The sequence below is a fragment of the Leuresthes tenuis genome, unplaced genomic scaffold (genome assembly GCF_036924035.1).
Source record: "Leuresthes tenuis unplaced genomic scaffold, fLeuTen1.0.hap1 SCAF_9, whole genome shotgun sequence".
NCBI lineage: Eukaryota > Metazoa > Chordata > Actinopteri > Atheriniformes > Atherinopsidae > Leuresthes > Leuresthes tenuis.
Genome location: NW_027325363.1, coordinates 31,507,935 through 31,525,789, shown reverse-complemented (window position 1 = coordinate 31,525,789; position 17,855 = coordinate 31,507,935). Strand labels below are relative to the sequence as shown.

Below are 17,855 nucleotides of genomic sequence, written 5' to 3'. Positions count from 1 at the left end.
AGGTCTGAGGAAACCCCGATGAGTTGTACCAGAGAGCAAAGCTGAGGTAGGTTAGTTGTAGCTGTGAGTTAAGATTTTCTTTTGTAATATATGGATGTTTTTCTTATGTCCTTGTGGATTTTCTCAGATTTTTCAGAACAGATTTTCTTGCTTTCCTCATTCGCTTTCCCATTGCGCTTCACACAGCTGGGTTTTTTTTTTGTTTTTTTTCTCAAATTGATTGTGAAATTATTTAGCAGAGCCTTATCTCTGTGTTGCTGTCTCGGATTGTCCACAGAGTAAAAAAATGTACAATCTGGAAATCAGTGGATCTTTTAAGCGTTTGACGATCTCGTCTCCTTTGTACTTTCAGAAGGCAGCTTGAGTCACTGGTTCTAGAGAGCAGAGCTTACCAAAGATAACGCACCACAGGACATCCTTTCTCTGGACAAAGCATAGGGAGTATAACACAGAACAGACTTTTGACACCCCCCCCCCCCCCCCCAAATCTGCAAGCTCTAACTCTCAAGCCTTGTAATCCGTACCCACCCCGTCAAGCTAAACCCTCAGCACACTGACCAAAGACATTGTCCTGTAGGATTTCCCTGAAACACATTAACGTAAAAACACCAAAGGTCATCAGTGGCAGCAGCTGTGCCAATGGAAGCTTCAACTCTGGCTCAGATGGGAGACTTGTGTCACCCACAATCTCCCTCTCCAGAGGGGGAGACAGTATGTGCAGCCCTGGCCCGTTGTGAGGACACACTCCAGGATGCAATTAGGAAGATCCATGCTGATGTCACTACTTTTAAGACTGGTATGGAACGTCGTTTGGAGGAGACAACCAACCTGAGTGGCCCCCTTGGACGAGCTGTGGCTCAGCTTCAGCAGGAGAACCGGCAGCTCAGGAGTCAGCTGGAGGTTCTCACGCGACAAGTGGAGCTCCTGAGTGGCATCACATGTGACAGGAGCGCGTTGTTGAACAGTAACTACAGTCACAGTCAGAACCACAAGAATGACCTACATGACATACACGAGAACCACCAGGATGTAAAGGAGGTGATCTATGGAAAGGGTGAGGCTCATACCCAGAGCCAGACTCATATCCACATCCAGACTTCCAATTTGAGAAGCCAAACACAGACATGCAATGACATCAGCAATCACTCTAACTCTTCCTCACCCCCTGTGATATTCCAATCCTCCCCGAGCTCCAGTAGTCCCCCTGCTGGCACCAGAGGTTCCTCTATGGTTATGAGCCCAGGGTCCAGCAGCAGCCCCTCCATCACCCGCTTCTCCAGCCGAGCCACCTTTTCTCTGTACAGCAAGACCAATGTGAGTATCATAAGTTTATTTATGAGTTATACAAAGTCTTTAACTGCTTCCCAAAACCGTTGTTTAATGTTTTTTAACACCACCAGTCATACTACTGATGGGGGGGGGCATTTGAATTACCGTCACCTGGGCTTTCAGAAGCTGGAAATTGAGAGATTTATCTCATGCATGATTTTATACTTTTCCAGCTATTCTGTAATCTGTAACATCTAGCTACTGTATTTTAACTATTAATCAGCAATAACAGATTATTTCAATAATCTATAAGCAACTTTTAGGTAAATATTTAAACTTTTAATCCTTTGCTTTCAGCTAACTATTTCAACAATTTATTTTTTAACTTAATATCAGCTGGGTTATTTCTGTGTGGAGTTTGCATAGACTTCCCATGCATGTGGGTTCTCTTCAGGTACTCCGACTTCCTTTAAACACATGCATCATATGTTTATTGGTGATTCTAAATTGACTTTAGGTGTCAATGTGATCATACATTGTCTGCTATGTCCATCTATGTGTTACCCCTGTGCTAGACAGGCAACCCATCCAGAATTTACCCTGCCTCTCACCTGATGGTAGAAGGGATAGGCTCCCCCACTTGTGACCCTGAATGTGTTTAAGCGGGTATGGAAAATTGATGTTTGTATGTATGTATGTATGGATACTTATTATTTATCATTGGGCATTTACTATTCATCATTTTTACAAACTCTTACTTTTACGGAAGTACATTTGAAATCAGTTTTTTTTTTTTTTTGTCACTATATCACATATTTCCGCATTGGCATTGACTACCACAAGTTTTGGTCAAATACTTACTTATGATAACCGTTGATCCATATGTCTTTTTATCTATTCCAGCCATAAATTTTGGCTGTCTTTTAACTGTTAGCTAAGCTTTGGCTATTAATTACTTTTAGCTCACAAAATTATTGTATTATCAAGTTGATCTCCTTTTTGACAGTCAGTACTAGCACGTCATCTGCTAAAATCGAACTGTATAGTCTCTTGCAATAGCTCTTGTGGTAAAGAGACAAATTGTGAGTTTGAAAGTGCTCTTGTGCTGTGGATGTGTGGATATGTCATCGGAGACACCGTCTCTGTCACTGCTGTTGCACAATAGCCCTCAGTCAGGATGCTTAAGGATTGATAAAGTACAGTAATATGAATCAGGAGCCTCATGGGAAATGAGGCAAGTGTGGAGAGTGTTTTTTCAGACTTCAACCAAATATGTGAAATCAGCATTGTGAAATGTAGGATCTGATTGGTCATTGCCGTTTTTGTCCTGCTCATACCACACAAATCCAGTTTTGAGGATTTTTCTTCTTCTTCAATTGTGACCAGACAACTCGAGTCAAGTTTTACTGCTATGTGGTTTCTGAGTAATTTCCAGGAAGCAGGTGGTTCATAAGGAGCATGGATTTGGTATCCATCTATCCACTTTTGACTTGTCTTGCTTCTAATGAAACCAGTCTCCTGGGTGTCTCCTGGCCTTTCTCCATCCTGTGGTTGCATCATCATTTAGCTTGTTGATGACGAACATATAGTTTTTCTTGCCTCCTCCTAATCATAAATTTACTTAGTAATTTACTTCCAGACAGTAAACTCTGTCTAGTCTTTCTAAATATTTAAACAAGAGACTTGTCATCAGATAAGGTTGATCCAAATTCTCATTTGTTGGCTAAAAATAACATTTTTGAAAACCTATACTTTGGTAACAAACATATCAGTAAAGACGATGCCGTGTGGAAGAAAGTTACAGGACATGTAAACATGACACTCCAGTTCAAGACCACTGTGCCGTAACTAATATATATATATTTTTTCGTGGTTTCATTTTAAGAGAATTTCAATCAATATTTCACCCCCTGCTTGGTTAGGTTTTAGCAACACAGCTGGAGGGTTAAAATTAATTCAATTCATCTCAAGGCACTTCAATAATACAGTCCAAATCAAGCCAATTAGAGTCCAATTAATTGTAATCATAATCCAATTCAATCAAATCCAATTAATTAAATTCAAAATTAATCCAATTCATACATACAGAGCAAGTTCAAAAATTATTTCCAAGCTAAGGAAACCAGATTGCATCAAAAGTTCTCTTCGAGCCAATCTCCCATTTAGGTAACACGATTTAGGCACTAAAAGTTCTTGGTTCGGGTTAAGAATTATAATAAATTGTTTAGATTTAGGAAAAGATCGTGAACAGGTTATGAATAGACTGCTTCATAACATTACAGCTCAGTCTCATAAACAGCAACCAAACAAACAAAATGTGAAAAAGTCACAAAAGAGAAAATTTTTTATTGCGAACATACATTGCACATTTTTTTTCTAGCCACCAAGCACTACATTTAGGGTCTGGTGTAACACAAGCCCTCCAACTTCCAAATGTATACTTTGTTTCCTCCTAAATGTAATGAACCAGATATTAAGTGGCTAGTTCATGAAATGTAGGGACAAGGTGTCCCTCTAAGTTATTTTGTATCTGATACAAATAATGTATAATGTCAGTATTTCTACAGAATTATTTTACTTACATTAATATTTTTACATTAATATATTTTTAGTACATTAATATTTTTTAGTAAAGAAATGACTGAATACAAATTGTCATTGGACTGTGTTCAGTTGTAAACACTGTATCAAGGAGGATCACATCTTTTTCTAAATGAAAAATAAGCCAACAATCTTTTACATATACTTTGTATTTAATAATTGTACATATCTTTAGCTTGTTATGGTTTTTGCTATGTATTCATGCAATTTATAGTATGAAAAGTCATAAATATTCCATAATGCTCACAAATATGTTTGAAACACATGAAGGCACATTCCTCCTGCATCTGTAATTACCAAACTAATGGTGGTGGTGGATACAAGGGAGGAATGATAGCTTCTGTGAAATCATGCGGTCAGAGCAAAAACGTCACAAGGATACATTTGTTTCTGTGTTTCTGCTGTGGGAGATCCCCTGCTTTCAGCTAAACACACCACTCCAGAACATCACAGATCACAAAATAATGTGATATACTACATATGTGTGCACAAAGGTTTGTTGTATATATCCTGCTTCTCTGCTCTGCACTGTCCTAATTAGCTTTATGGGATTTTTTTCTAAATTTCTGCTGTTGCTTTAATTTAATAATTGCAGTTATAACTACAGTTGGCTCTCCGTGCACATCCTCATCTGTCTGTCAGTTAGAGATGAGGAAGATACAGTACATAAAGTTCAGTTAACTGTTCAAACAGGTCTTACTGACATAACACACACATACACTGCATGCATTCATAACAGCTCAAGACTGAGCTGACGCTATCAGGAACAGAGAGATGTGTATAGGTGTGTCTGTCCTTCAGCTTGCTCCAGCTGTTGGTCCATGGCTGTCACCTGCCAAGCCGTTAAAAAAAGCTGCACATACTCATTTCACATCCAAAACACACCTGCAGCATGTCAGTAGGATCTTGTTCAGATCAGGAAGACACCTGTAGCACATATCTTTGTTAATAATGAACTCTGTCTGTGAGAAAAGAAGCCTTCTTTTTATGTTCTACTCTTTAAACATGAAGTTGAGTTCAAATACATTTTATGTATTTTCCTTGTTTACTCCTCTCAAACTACCTGTTCAAGATTATGATTCACATTTTTCAATTTATGTCAAGTTTTGTCATAATTTGCAGTCTTTCTGATTCATTATGGTGGAATTCACATAAAAATGCTTGAATAAAAATCCAGCTGTGTGAAAGACTGTGATTTTGGATGTGTGCTTGTTTCCATCTGGAAGGCTTTTGTGGGTTTGTTAAGAGGCAATGGTTCCCAGCAGCAAGAATGAGCTGAGATTAGGATTAGGACAGATACCTAAACCCTAAACAATGTCCCCTTGTCTTCTTCTTTTTCTGTTCCTAAATCTGTTCCACATTTCTAATCACCAACACACACTCTTTCTCTCTCACACACAAACATATACACACATATCTATAAACAGCACCATTGTCATTAAAAACAGTGCCAAAGCAGTCGTCTCAATAGACCATTGTGTGGGATGTTGTGCTTCATTGGGAGTTCATAAAGTGAGTAGAGAGAGAGGTAGAGAGGTAGACCTCCTCCTCATTGCCCGTCCTCACCTGCCATCCTTATCTCACCTCAACTAATGTTTACTTCTAAACTAAGGATTTTTTCACCCTATTGAAATTTTAGACACAAAGCTTTACATTTTGAGAAGCAATGTGTTCACCTTGACAGTACACTGAACTTGAAATCCAGAATAGCATTTGTTCAGGCAGGCTACACAGTAAAGCTCTTCCCACAAATCAGTGCATCAACTGATCTCACCACCAGCCCACAATCACATACAGAGTACTCTGCCTAAACTGTGCTAGCCTGGCCACTCTCATGTGTAAGCTGCTTTGCAACCCGCCTCAACCCCAGCTCCTCCTTTTCAAACTAGTTTGATTTTTATCAAGATCCTGTCTGCTATCAGTGCTGCCCTGTAATATACTGTTCGGAGTCCTTGCTGCTGCAGCTTTCAAGTGGGCACATGGAAGTGCAGGGAGGTTCTAAAACTGAGCTTTACTGCCAAAAATAAATCACTAAATAGCCACTATAATTGTAACTGGTCAGAATAATCATTCTGAAAAGAGTGATCTTGACTAAATTAATCTGAAAGTCCCTAATAATCAATAAGTAAATTTCCTTTAGAGCCTTTACAACAACTATAAAACAACTATAGAATTGAAATCATACAGATTAAATATTTTTTGGATAAAATCTTTATTATTCTATGTATGTCTTCAGTTCTGTTTTCTTTTACAGAAACGCACAATATTTTAATTTTCTCTCTTGCCCTCCGATATCTTTCATAGACACACCTATACCACTCCAGATTCCACCACTGCATTTACATTTATTATTATGATATTATACATTTATCTGGATTATGTAAAAGTAACGCAGCAGCCACCTTTTCATACTATAAATGATGAGTTGACCCAATCTCAGGACAGAATGAAAGCTCTTATTTTGAAGAGCTCAAAGATGGTATAGTTGTGTCTTTGCTCTGACCCCACACTGATACAGTTTTAGTTTCCAGTCATCAGTGTTGTGACACTCATGCAAGAAATTCAGTTTTTAAGTTATTGTACCGTCTTTTTCAACTACTCTCCCACTCCTCTGCAACATTTGATTGGATTATGCGGGTATGGATGGATTATTTTTCATCAACTTGCTGAACTAAAACAGTTTCTGAAGGTCTGTAAAATTTGCAATACAGCCAATCGCTAATTTTGAGCAAATTTAAACTCCTTTAGAGATCTTGCAAAGAACAGAGACAAAAGGGAGCAAATGGTGCCATCATATATATACTGTATCGTAAGTAAGACAAGGCAAAGATGGCAGCTATCAAGGTGTGATGCGGTTGAGGGAGGACCCAGATGCAGACTGACGAGATTGTGGAAAAAACGTGGCATGAAAGGTAAAGTGAGGATTTTGCAATGGCATGATTGAACCTGGAAACTAAGTACTGTGGGGAGGTGCAGCTGTGGAACAGAAACAGGTGACTTGAGTGAAACTTAACGAGACAGGGGAAAAAACATGACAGAAATGAACCTAGAACCTGAAAACATGACAAAACAAAACTCAAAACGTGACAGCAGCAGGCTAATCCTTCATGAATTTTGTTGGATTTTGATGCACACCTTTGGAACGAGCCAGAAACATCTAATTCCAGTCGGCAGTTCCAGTCGGTAGTGGTCTAGTGTATTTAATTTATGCTTATTATTAGTTAGCACCATTATAGAGATGTTAATAGATATTGATACCATTTCTGAATTTGTTCCAGAGATGTTTTGTTGCTTATTTTTGCTTATTTAATGCTTATTTTTGCTTAATTTGTAGTTTAAAAAGTCATAACTACTTCACACAGAGAATATCTGACATTAGTTTGGTGTAATTACTTTCCAGATTCCGTTGCTTTAATCGACAGATTAACCAAGGGAACCAAGGGTTGCATCACAGAATTAAAAGTGTAGGCCTGTTTATTACAATGATAAAGACTTCTGTTCCTTTCCTATTACTCCTTCCCCCTCCTAAACCCCTCCCCCATCTCCCTCTTAGAGCTGCTCTACACTTAATGGCTAGATTTCTGACACCAATATCCCTGTCATCGTTATTGATATGGTCACTGAGTGAGACAGAAAATAGTTTTCTGAATGCTGTAGCGAACCCAAGTGTGGAATTTAATACAAACTTAAAACTTTAAATGACTGCAACGTTCTTTTGTGGGGATGGTCAGTGTGGAAATACCAGATGTGGGATTTCTACATCACAGAAGAGAAATTTACAACAACGAAAGCATTTTGGGGGAGTTTTCTCAGTCCCTCTTTCCACAGACCTGTGCCATAAATTTAGGTAAATGCATTAATATCTTAGTGCTAACTAAGATGAACAAACAACGGACCTATATATGGGTTTGACCTATATGGGTCAAAGTAAACAATGGTGACAGTTTGCTCTGACTCTGACTCAAGCCAGAGACAGTCGCAGCATGGAGCTCTCAAAAGGATCTCACCCAGAATCACTTTTTAGCTGAATCTTGAAACTGTATTAAATGTGCTTTATATCATTGTATAAGTTCTTTCCTGTTCTCAGTGATATCACAAGCTTTCGTGGAAGGATACGAAAGAAGTAATTAATTTGGAAAATGACTAATCAGCTTATGAAGCCACATTGCCCCCGAGTGAGTAGTAGTACTGAATAGTTAAACCCAAAATTAAGTCAACAACTTGCATATGACATGGGACATTTATATGAAATAATGCAACTGTTAACTAATGCTTCAGCTGTTTCTTATTGTATTCCGTGTTTAACACAGGAAAATAACATTGTTTGGTTCGTTATTCATACGTCATAATATTACAGATATCCATCTGAATTTTGAGACTCATAATCATCATGTTATGTTATGTTATGTTGTTTTTGATGTCTTTATATCCTAAGTTTATGCTATATCTTTACCCTTTATATATTAACAAGTTATTGTGTTTTTAGAATCCTCTGAACAAATATTTATGAGACGGAGGAATGCAGGAGTCGAATTGCTTTGAGGCACCCTTGTTGCAGGTCGCCTTACAAAATACGCCCAGGCAGACGTCACAACAGTTTCAGGCATACCATTGGCTGAAAGTGTAACGCAGGCCTATGTCATGCCCCGCCTCCGCGAATCAAACTCCGGAAACTGCGAGGAAAAATAGAGAAAAAAGAATATTCAAGGTACAGAGGAGTCCAGATCAGATGAGAAGATGAAGAGCAGAGAGTTTTAAGATTGATGGAATGAGAGACTGGTGGAGAGTCTTTGAAAATGGCAGGAGAGGAAGATGAGATGGAAGAAGAAGGTCCGAACAAAGACAGAAAGAGAAGAATGTTGTAGTCGTTCATCATCCTGTCTCCTCTCTATAGCACGTTTTAAACTCTGCTGCTGCAGCATACTCACCTATTTTTGATCACCTAAAGGAGCCAGCGTTAAGCTTGTCAACCTTTTTGTCAATCTTTGTTGAATTTAAGTTCACCTCATCGGAGTTGGTCAGCAACCAAAACCAACTCAACCCTTGGACAATTTTGTCATTATTTGCGGTGAATTCCGACACACCACTCGTTCATCTTCAATCTACCAGAAGCGCTCCAGCGCAGGAAAGCGACCGGTCCAGTCCCTGAAAGTCAACCACAACGAAGGCCACGAGACGCGGAACCGAAAGAGACCCAGTGGGACCCGCTGGCGATTACCTGTGGTTCGGAGCTGACCTAACCGTAAGATCTGCCCTGTTCTTACATTTCAGACGGTATGCGGTGGGTGTCGAGTGAATTTGCTGTTAAAAATGATAAATGAACCCAAGTTGATAGCCTTTGAATTCATATAGTAACAAACCTAGACTATTTGAATGATTCCGGTATCCATCCACCCTGTCCCCTTAGTTATTTTCAATTCAGTAAGTGTTTCTTATATAATCATCCATATTCAAAGCATTTCTCCTGTTGTCTTGAGGTTCATGTCTTTAGTCATGTCATTTTAATAAATGGTTCATATATATACATGCATAAAATCAACCGGCTTTTATGTATGTGTTCTTTACGTACGTGTGAGTCCAACAAAATGAGAATTCACAAGTAGCGACTATATTCAATTCAATTCAATTCAATTTTATTTATATAGCGCCAGATTACAACAATTGTCATCTCAAGGCACTTAAGTAATATAGTCCAATTCAAGCCAATTGGAATTCAATTCATTGTAATCATAATCCAATTAATTCATATAGAGCTAATTCAAAAAATTAATATCCTAGCTAAGGAAACCAACAGATTGCACCGAAATGTGTCTTCAGTCCAATCTCCCGTCCTGAGCGTGCCTGTGGCAACTGTGGAAAGGAACGACTCCCTTTTAACAGGAAGAAACCTCTGGCAGAACCAGACTCAGGAAGGGTGGCCATCCGCCTCGACCAGCTGGGGTTTGAGAAGACAGAAAAGAGGGAAAAGAGGGGGGAAAAACACCATAACGCCATTCAAAGGATATCTGTTGGAACAGGGAAACATAGGTTAATAACCACAATAATGTCACATGTACATAAAATCAATTTTGAAATTAAACAGGGGGAAAAAGAGAGCAAAGTGAGGAAAGGTGTGACAGATGAGGTCCCCCAGCAGTCTAAGCCTATAGCAGCTTAACTATGGGATGTTTCAGGATTACCTGAGCCATCCCTAACTATAAGCTTTATCGAAAAGAAAAGTTTTAAGCCTAATCTTAAAAGTGGAAAGGGTGTCTGCTTCCCGGACATTTACTGGCAGCTTATTCCACAAGAGAGGGGCCTGATAACTGAAGGCTCTACCTCCCATTCTACTTTTAGAAACTCTGGGAACAACAAGTAAACCTGCAGTTTGGGAGCGAAGTGCTCTGTTAGGAAAATATTGTACAATGAGATCTTTAAGATATGATGGAGTTCGGTCAGTAAGAGCTTTATATGTGAGGAGAAGAATCTTAAATTCTATTCTGAATTTAACAGGGAGCCAATGAAGAGAAGCTAAAACTGGAGAAACATGATCTCTCCTGTTAGTTCTCATCAGAACTCTGGCTGCAGCATTTTGGATCAGCTGGAGGCTTTTCAGAGAATATGTGGGACAGCCCAATAATAAGGAATTACAGTAGTCCAATCTTGAAGTAACAAATGCATGAACTAGTTTCTCTGCATCACCTTGAGACAGGATGTTCCTGATTTTGGCAATATTACGAAGGTGAAAGAAGGCAGTCCTAGAAACCAGTTTTATATGTGCGTCAAATGATAAATTCTGGTCAAAAATAACTCCAAGGTTCCTCACTGTAGAACTAGAAGCCAAGGAAATACCATCTAGAGTAACTATATAACTAGACAATTTCTCCCTGAAGCGCTCAGGTCCAAAGAGAACAACTTCAGTTTTGTCTGAATTTAAAAGCAGACAGTTCTGAGTCATCCAGGTCTTTATGTCTTTAAGACAGGCTTGTAGCCTGACCAACCTGTAGGTTTCATCTGGTTTCATAGATAAGTACAGCTGAGTATCATCAGCATAACAATGGAAATTTATGCCATGCTGTCTGATAATGTTACCTAATGGAAGCATGTATAAAGTAAAAAGAATCGGTCCAAGCACAGAACCCTGAGGAACTCCATGACTTACTCCAACGTGTGAGGAAGATTCCTCATTTACAAGAACAAACTGGAATCTATCAGATAAATATGACTTAAACCAGCCTAATGCAGTTCCTTTAATCCCAATAACATGTTCAAGTCTCTGTAACAGAATGCTGTGATCGATCGTATCAAATGCAGCACTGAGATCCAACAGGACAAGCACAGAAACAAGTCCGCTATCAGAAGCTAACAGGAGATCATTGGTAACTTTCACCAGTGCCGTTTCTGTGCTATGATGCACTCTGAATCCTGACTGAAACTCTTCAAACAGATTATTTCTATGTAAATGATCACAAAGTTGAACTGCAACTATTTTTTCAAGAACTTTGGACAAAAAAGGGAGATTGGATATAGGTCGATAATTAGCCAACACTTCTGAATCAAGAGTAGGTTTTTTAAGTAAAGGTTTAATTACAGCAACCTTAAAAGTCTGAGGTACATATCCTATCAACAAAGACCGATTGATCAAATCCAATATGGAAGTGTCAATTAAGGGGAAAACCTCCTTGAACAGTCTGGTTGGGATTGGGTCTAACATACAAGTTGATGGTTTAGAAGAGACTATTGCTGTTGTTAGCTCAGAAAGATCAACTGGACAGAAGCTGTCTAAATACAATTCAGGTTCGAAAGATACTTCTAAAGCTGCTCTACTTGATGATACATCAGTGATAATAATGGGAAGGATTCCATTAATCTTCTCTCTGATAGAAACAATTTTATTGATGAAGAATCTCATGAAATCATCACTGCTGAGAGTTAAAGGAATACATGGCTCAACAGAGCTCGGACTCTTTGTCAGTCTGGCAACAGTGCTGAAAAGAAACCTGGGATTATTCTTATTCTCTTCTATCAATAATGAATAATACGCAGTTCTAGCTTTACGAAGTGCTTTCTTATACGTTATTAAACTATCTTTCCAGACTAATTGAGACTCTTCTAAATTAGAGGAACGCCACTGTCTCTCCAGCTTTCTTGCAGTCTGCTTTAACGCACGCAGCTGTGAATTATACCAAGGAGCCAACCTCTTCTGACTGATTACCTTCCTTTTCAGAGGGGCAACATTGTCCAGTGTTGTACGCATTGAAGCTGTAGTGCTGTCAACAAGAGAGTCAAGTTCTACTGGAGTAAAATTTAGGTAGCCATCCTGTGTCATATCAGCACATGGCAGTGAAGAAAAGGATGATGAAATCAACTCTTTAAATCTGGTTACAGCATTCTCTGACAGACACCTTCTATATGTAGAATTCTTCTCAGAAACCGTGTAGTCAAGTAATGTAAATTCAAAAGTTATTAAAAAATGGTCAGACAAGACAGGGTTATGAGGGAACACTGTTAACTGTTCACTCTCAATGCCATAAGTCAGCACAAGGTCAAGGGTATGATTAAGGCAGTGAGTAGGTCTGTGAACACTTTGAGAAAATCCAATAGTCTAATATAGAATTAAAGTTAATATTTAGGCTGTCATTTTCAACATCTACATGAATATTAAAGTCACCCACTACAATGACTTTATCTGTACTCAGCACTAACTGGGATAAAAACTCTGAGAATTCAGACAGAAACTCAGAATAAGGGCCAGGTGGACGATACACAACAACAAACACAAGAGGTTTTTGTGATTTCCACTTTGGGTGGGAAAAACTGAGAATCAGAGATTCAAAAGAGCTAAAACTAATCTTGGGTCTAGGACTGATTAGTAACCCTGATCTGAAGATAGCTGCCACTCCTCCTCCTCTGCCTGTGGTTTGAGGAACGTGAACATTTAAATAGTCAGAGGGAGTTGCTTCATTAATGCTAACATGATCCTCCTGCTGCAGCCAGGTTTCTGTAAGACAAAATATATCAATATGATGATCACAAATCAAATCATTCACTAACAGAGACTTCAAAGGGAGAGATCTAATATTCAGCAAACCACATTTAATAGTTTGATGTTTTTGTTCAGTTAAAGTTTTTGTTTTAAATTTTTTTTGCACAAGAGGATTTGCTCCTTTTGTGTTTTTTGATTGAGGGGGGGCAGCATCAGGTGGGAAGCCGCAGAGAAGTGTGTAAGACTACAACTCTGCATCCTGGTCTCAACCCTGGGATGTCATGTTTTTGGATGACTAATAAATTCGTCCATATTTCTAGAAATGAGAGCCGCTCCTTCCAAAGTGGGATGGATGCCGTCTCTCCTCATCAGACCAGGTTTTCTCCAGAAAGATTGCCAATTATCTATGTAGCCCACGTTGTTTGCTGGACACCATCTAGACAACCAGCGATTGAATGAGGACATGCGGCTAAACATGTCATCACTGGTCAGATTTGGCAGGGGTCCAGAGAAAACTACGGAGTCCGACATTGTTTTGGCAAAATTACACACCGATGCAACATTAATTTTAGTGACCTCCGATTGGCGTAACCGGGTGTCATTACCGCCGACGTGAATAACTATTTTACCGTATTTACGTTTATCCTTAGCCAGCAGTTTTAAATAGGATTCTATGTCGCCCGCTCTGGCCCCTGGAATGCATTTGACTATGGTCGCTGGTGTCTCTAATGCCACGTTTCTGACTATAGAGCTGCCAATTACCAGGGTTTTCTCCTCAGCGGGTGTGTCGCTGAGTGGAGAAAATCTATTAGAAACGTGGACAGGTTGATGGTGAACCACGGGCTTGACTTTAGGACTATGACTCCTCTTCCTGACAGTCACCCAGCCACTCTTAAGTCCCGGCTGCTCGGGATCTGCTCGGGGACGACTAACAGAGCTAGCTACGCTAGGTGGCTCCGCACTGACTAAAGGGGCCTGGCTCGCTATCGGGTGGTTTTCAACAGTGCAGAGCCGAGTTTCCAATTCAGAAAGCCTTGCCTCCAAAACTACAAAAAGACTACATTTGTTACATGTACCATTACCACTAAAGGAGGCAGAGGAGTAACTAAACATCTGACACACGGAGCAGGTGAAAGCAGGAGATAGAGGAAGAGAACTGGTAGCCATGCTAAGCTAGAGAACCAGATACACCGCTAAAAAGTGAAAAATAAAGACTAAAGATCTGTAAGAGTGAGCGTTAGAATATAACAAGTATGGGATAGAGTTACTATGCAAGATGTGTAAATTATAGGGAGAAATAAGGTGATTATTAGTAGTTCAAGGAGAGCGAGAACTGTCACAGTGCACACACACAAAGCAACAGGAAGTGATGCAATACGTCTTACCGCAAAGCAAAGCCGTCAGACCCAGAAAGTATCCTCAGGTTTGAGACTGGAATTTATGAATAATTAATTATTAATTTAACGTACCAGAATAAGATTCTGTCTTTTTCCTTCGATTGAAGGTGGTGCCCTGAAACGAGGTAAATTAAGGCTTATTCAGATAGTGAGAACTTTCGGATAAATCCTTATGTCCGCTATAAATATATATTGTTGGTGCCTCGTGTGTTGGCGATATATGATTTGGCTGCAATGCCAACACTTGCATGAATATATCTTTTGGCTTTTGAATCTTAACTCAAATTCAAACCTACCTTGGATAAATGTATCACTTCAACCAACCCATATTAGAAAATCCCTTCACTCTTCTGTGTCTCCATATTGAAGATTAAGGTTATTTGTAATACTTTTTAAAGTAAAGGTAAGCTATTAGTAACTATAATAGATGTTGAAGGATGGAAAAAAGAAAGTGAATGCAGGGCACAACTGAAAAGAGGGAAACCTGTGTGTATGTGTATACATACTACAGCCTAGTTTATGCTTCTCCATCACGTCGACGGCGTTAGACAAAGTTTTATTGTGGGAGGGGGTAGAGACAAAGGTAATATTCACTTGTGAGGGACTTCTGCTATTATTAAAATGATTGTTTCCACCATCACTCATCTCTATGCTCTGTTAGCCAGCAGTTTGTTTGTTTGCTACTTCCACTGTTGGCTACTGCTTTCACTTGCTCTTTTGGCTCTACTATACACTACAGTGACTCACACCTCACCTAGTGGCACAAAGATATTTTACAGCGAAATTCAGCATGGCCTTAAACTTTCACAGTTAAATGTCTCAGCTACATTGTACAAAGGCACATTTTATATAACATCATTGAAATTGTTTTTTTTCTTTTAAATTGTGTTGATAGTTATAGTTGAATCTTTTTGTCAATACATCCACTCCCACCCCCACCCCTCCCCATTGACATGTTTACAAATGTCAAACACGGTTTTGTTGCAAAGTAATAACTTTATATTCTTGATGTCCAAGTATTCACTAGTGATATGGAAACAGCTGAAAGTGATGTCCAAAACTGTGCGCATCTGGTCAGAGGATGCCTGCAAATTTTCAGGAGGATGCTTTGAATGCACTGACTGGACTGTGTTCTGACTAGAGACAGAAATCTTGACAGTATCATTGACAAAGTTACTTGCTACCCCAATTACTGTGTTGAGTTTCCCCAACAAGCAAGGTTAAAGCTGCTATTAACTGGAAGCAAGTTGCTTTTGGCAATTAAGACAGGATTGAAGTATTAAGACAGGATTCAAAGGGAGTTGACGGTAATTATCAAACAATTACCTGTACCTTCAAACAGGGCTAACAAAAATATAAAGAAAGAGCTGAATGACTTATGTCCAATTGTAACGTAAGAGGGCTGGAATGGTATAAACTCTATTACTGGAAATGGGATAAGTAATCCCGGTTTTCTGTATTTTGGGGATAGAGGTAAATGATGCTAATCGGTTCTTTACAACGTTAAATACTTAAATACAACAATAAATTTGACTTTTCTTCACTTCATGAGAATATTCTCTCTTCTCTTATGCAGAGCAGCTCTGATGACTGTTGTCCAGCTATAACTATTGGCAGCAAAGATGTTCATCAGCAGTTAAAGTATATTAAAGTCAATAAGTAAACTGGCCCTGATGGTGCCTATCCACTAACCTTAAAAGTCTGTGCTGACTAGCTATGCTCGGTACTTTTTATGCTTCACAACATCTACTGTCACCTTGATACAACTGTCAGCTCTGTTATTGTGCTTTTTAAAAAAATTCTTCCAAGTGCTTTTAATACTTAACAGCCTCATGTTTCTGCTTACAAATTACTTCTTTTTTGAAAGTGAACACTGATGTTTTAATGAAAAAGGCTCAGTCAAGACTTTTCTTTCTAAGGCAACTCATATCCTTTGACATTAGCTCAATGCTTCTAAATGTCTTTTATTAAACCATCTTGACTAGTGTATTTTGTTATGCTGCATTTTGCTGGGGTGGCAGCATATCTGTTGAGGAAAAATACGATCAATAAGTCAAGAGAGCTGGGTTAGTTATTGGTCCTACCCTAGACTCTTCTCCACAGGAAAATAATGTAGTACTGCACTTTGAAGACAATCCCCTGCAGTTTTTAAGGGATTCAGAAACTCTTTCATTGAGTGATTAGTGGTGCTTCAGTGATCTACTGAGCGACTAAAAAAGTATTTTGTTAAATATTTTCACGCACAATGTTGAACATGGCCTTTTACGCAAGCCGCTTGTTTGTCTTTGCTAGTGGTATTCATTTGAGTGAACTAATCTGTTTTTCTTACTTGCAATTATGTAACTTTTGTCTAATTAATTTTGTCTCATCGGCTTTAATTTATTTTTCTTTGGCTTTTAATTATGTTTCTTTGGCTCTTTAATATTTTTTACTGCCCTCTTGTTGTTAGAATGATTTATTCATTGTTTTGTGATTGTGCTCGTCCGTTGACTTTATGGCAAACCAGATTTCCTATCGGGATTGATAAAGCATTCTGTTCTATGTCTAAGGGTGAGGCTGGTGACCCTTTAGTGGAAGCTAATTTCCACTTCTTGTATCCTCTATCTCATTTTTTCGGTTATTACTAATAGCTTATGACCATAGGTGAGGGTTGGAATATATATATATATATATATATATATATATACAAGATGGGGCCAAAAAGGTTGGTGTCATATAAGGACTCTTATATCTGCCTTTAATATGGGTTATGACAGTAGTGACCTGAGACAGCAGTCGCTCCCACTTTTTCCTTGGTTTTGGTTGTGTTATTTTGTATATTTAACCTGTTAGTCATACCAGTTCAGTGTCATTTCGCATACGACCAGCAGACATTTCAAGACTTAGGAATACAGTACCTCAACTGTATTTCTGGCAGGTTTTCACCAGATCCACCCTGGCCCGAGGACATACTACGCCAACAGCAACAACAATGGGAGACGCGCTCCAAGAGACGTGCAACAAGTCCTGTTTTCAAGGGAAACAAGTCGGAGTCAGGAACAGACTATGCGCATGAAACTTAGCAAAGCATTCTCTTGGCCAACATCCAGCCACTAGAAAACAAACAGAAATAACGCAGAGTCAGGATAAAGTACCAAAGTGACACATGGGATTGCAACATCATCCGCCTCACGGAGACTTGGCTGTCCCCGACCATACCGGACCACAACATTCAACCAGCTGATTCATTCATGATTCACTGCAGGGACAGAACGAGTGCGTCTGGAAAATCAAGAGTAGGTGGAGCGTGTCTTATGGTTATCAACAACTAGTGTAACAGGGTGTGGTGCCTCTAAAACACACGTTACTCCAACCTGCAGCCTCTGTCCAATAAGTACTTCCCCTTTTATCTTCACCGCAAGTTTACATCTGTTATCACGAATGCTGTCTACATCCAACCCCAGACGGACGCTGCTCTATGTGAGCTACATGAAGCGATCACCAACTTTCAAGCATCTCACAAAGATGCACCCCTCATCTTGGCTGGGGACTTTAATAGTGCAATCCAGAGAAAAGTGCCCCCGGAGCTCAAACATCACATCGCCTGTCCCACCAGTCGGCAAAACGTTGGATTAATCTTACTG

The 17,855-nt window shown here is 39.3% G+C and overlaps 1 protein-coding gene across 1 annotated transcript in view; it reads left to right on the top strand.

Moving 5' to 3' along the window:
- The first annotated feature begins 504 nt into the window (after positions 1-504).
- The window catches only part of smtnl (smoothelin, like), a 43,890-nt gene continuing 26,539 nt past the window's right edge, over positions 505-17,855 (top strand). The window contains exon 1 of the mRNA XM_072393067.1: positions 505-1,314. Coding sequence (XP_072249168.1) covers positions 640-1,314 — 675 coding nt within the window. The 5' untranslated portion in view covers positions 505-639. The remainder of the gene's footprint in view (positions 1,315-17,855) is intronic.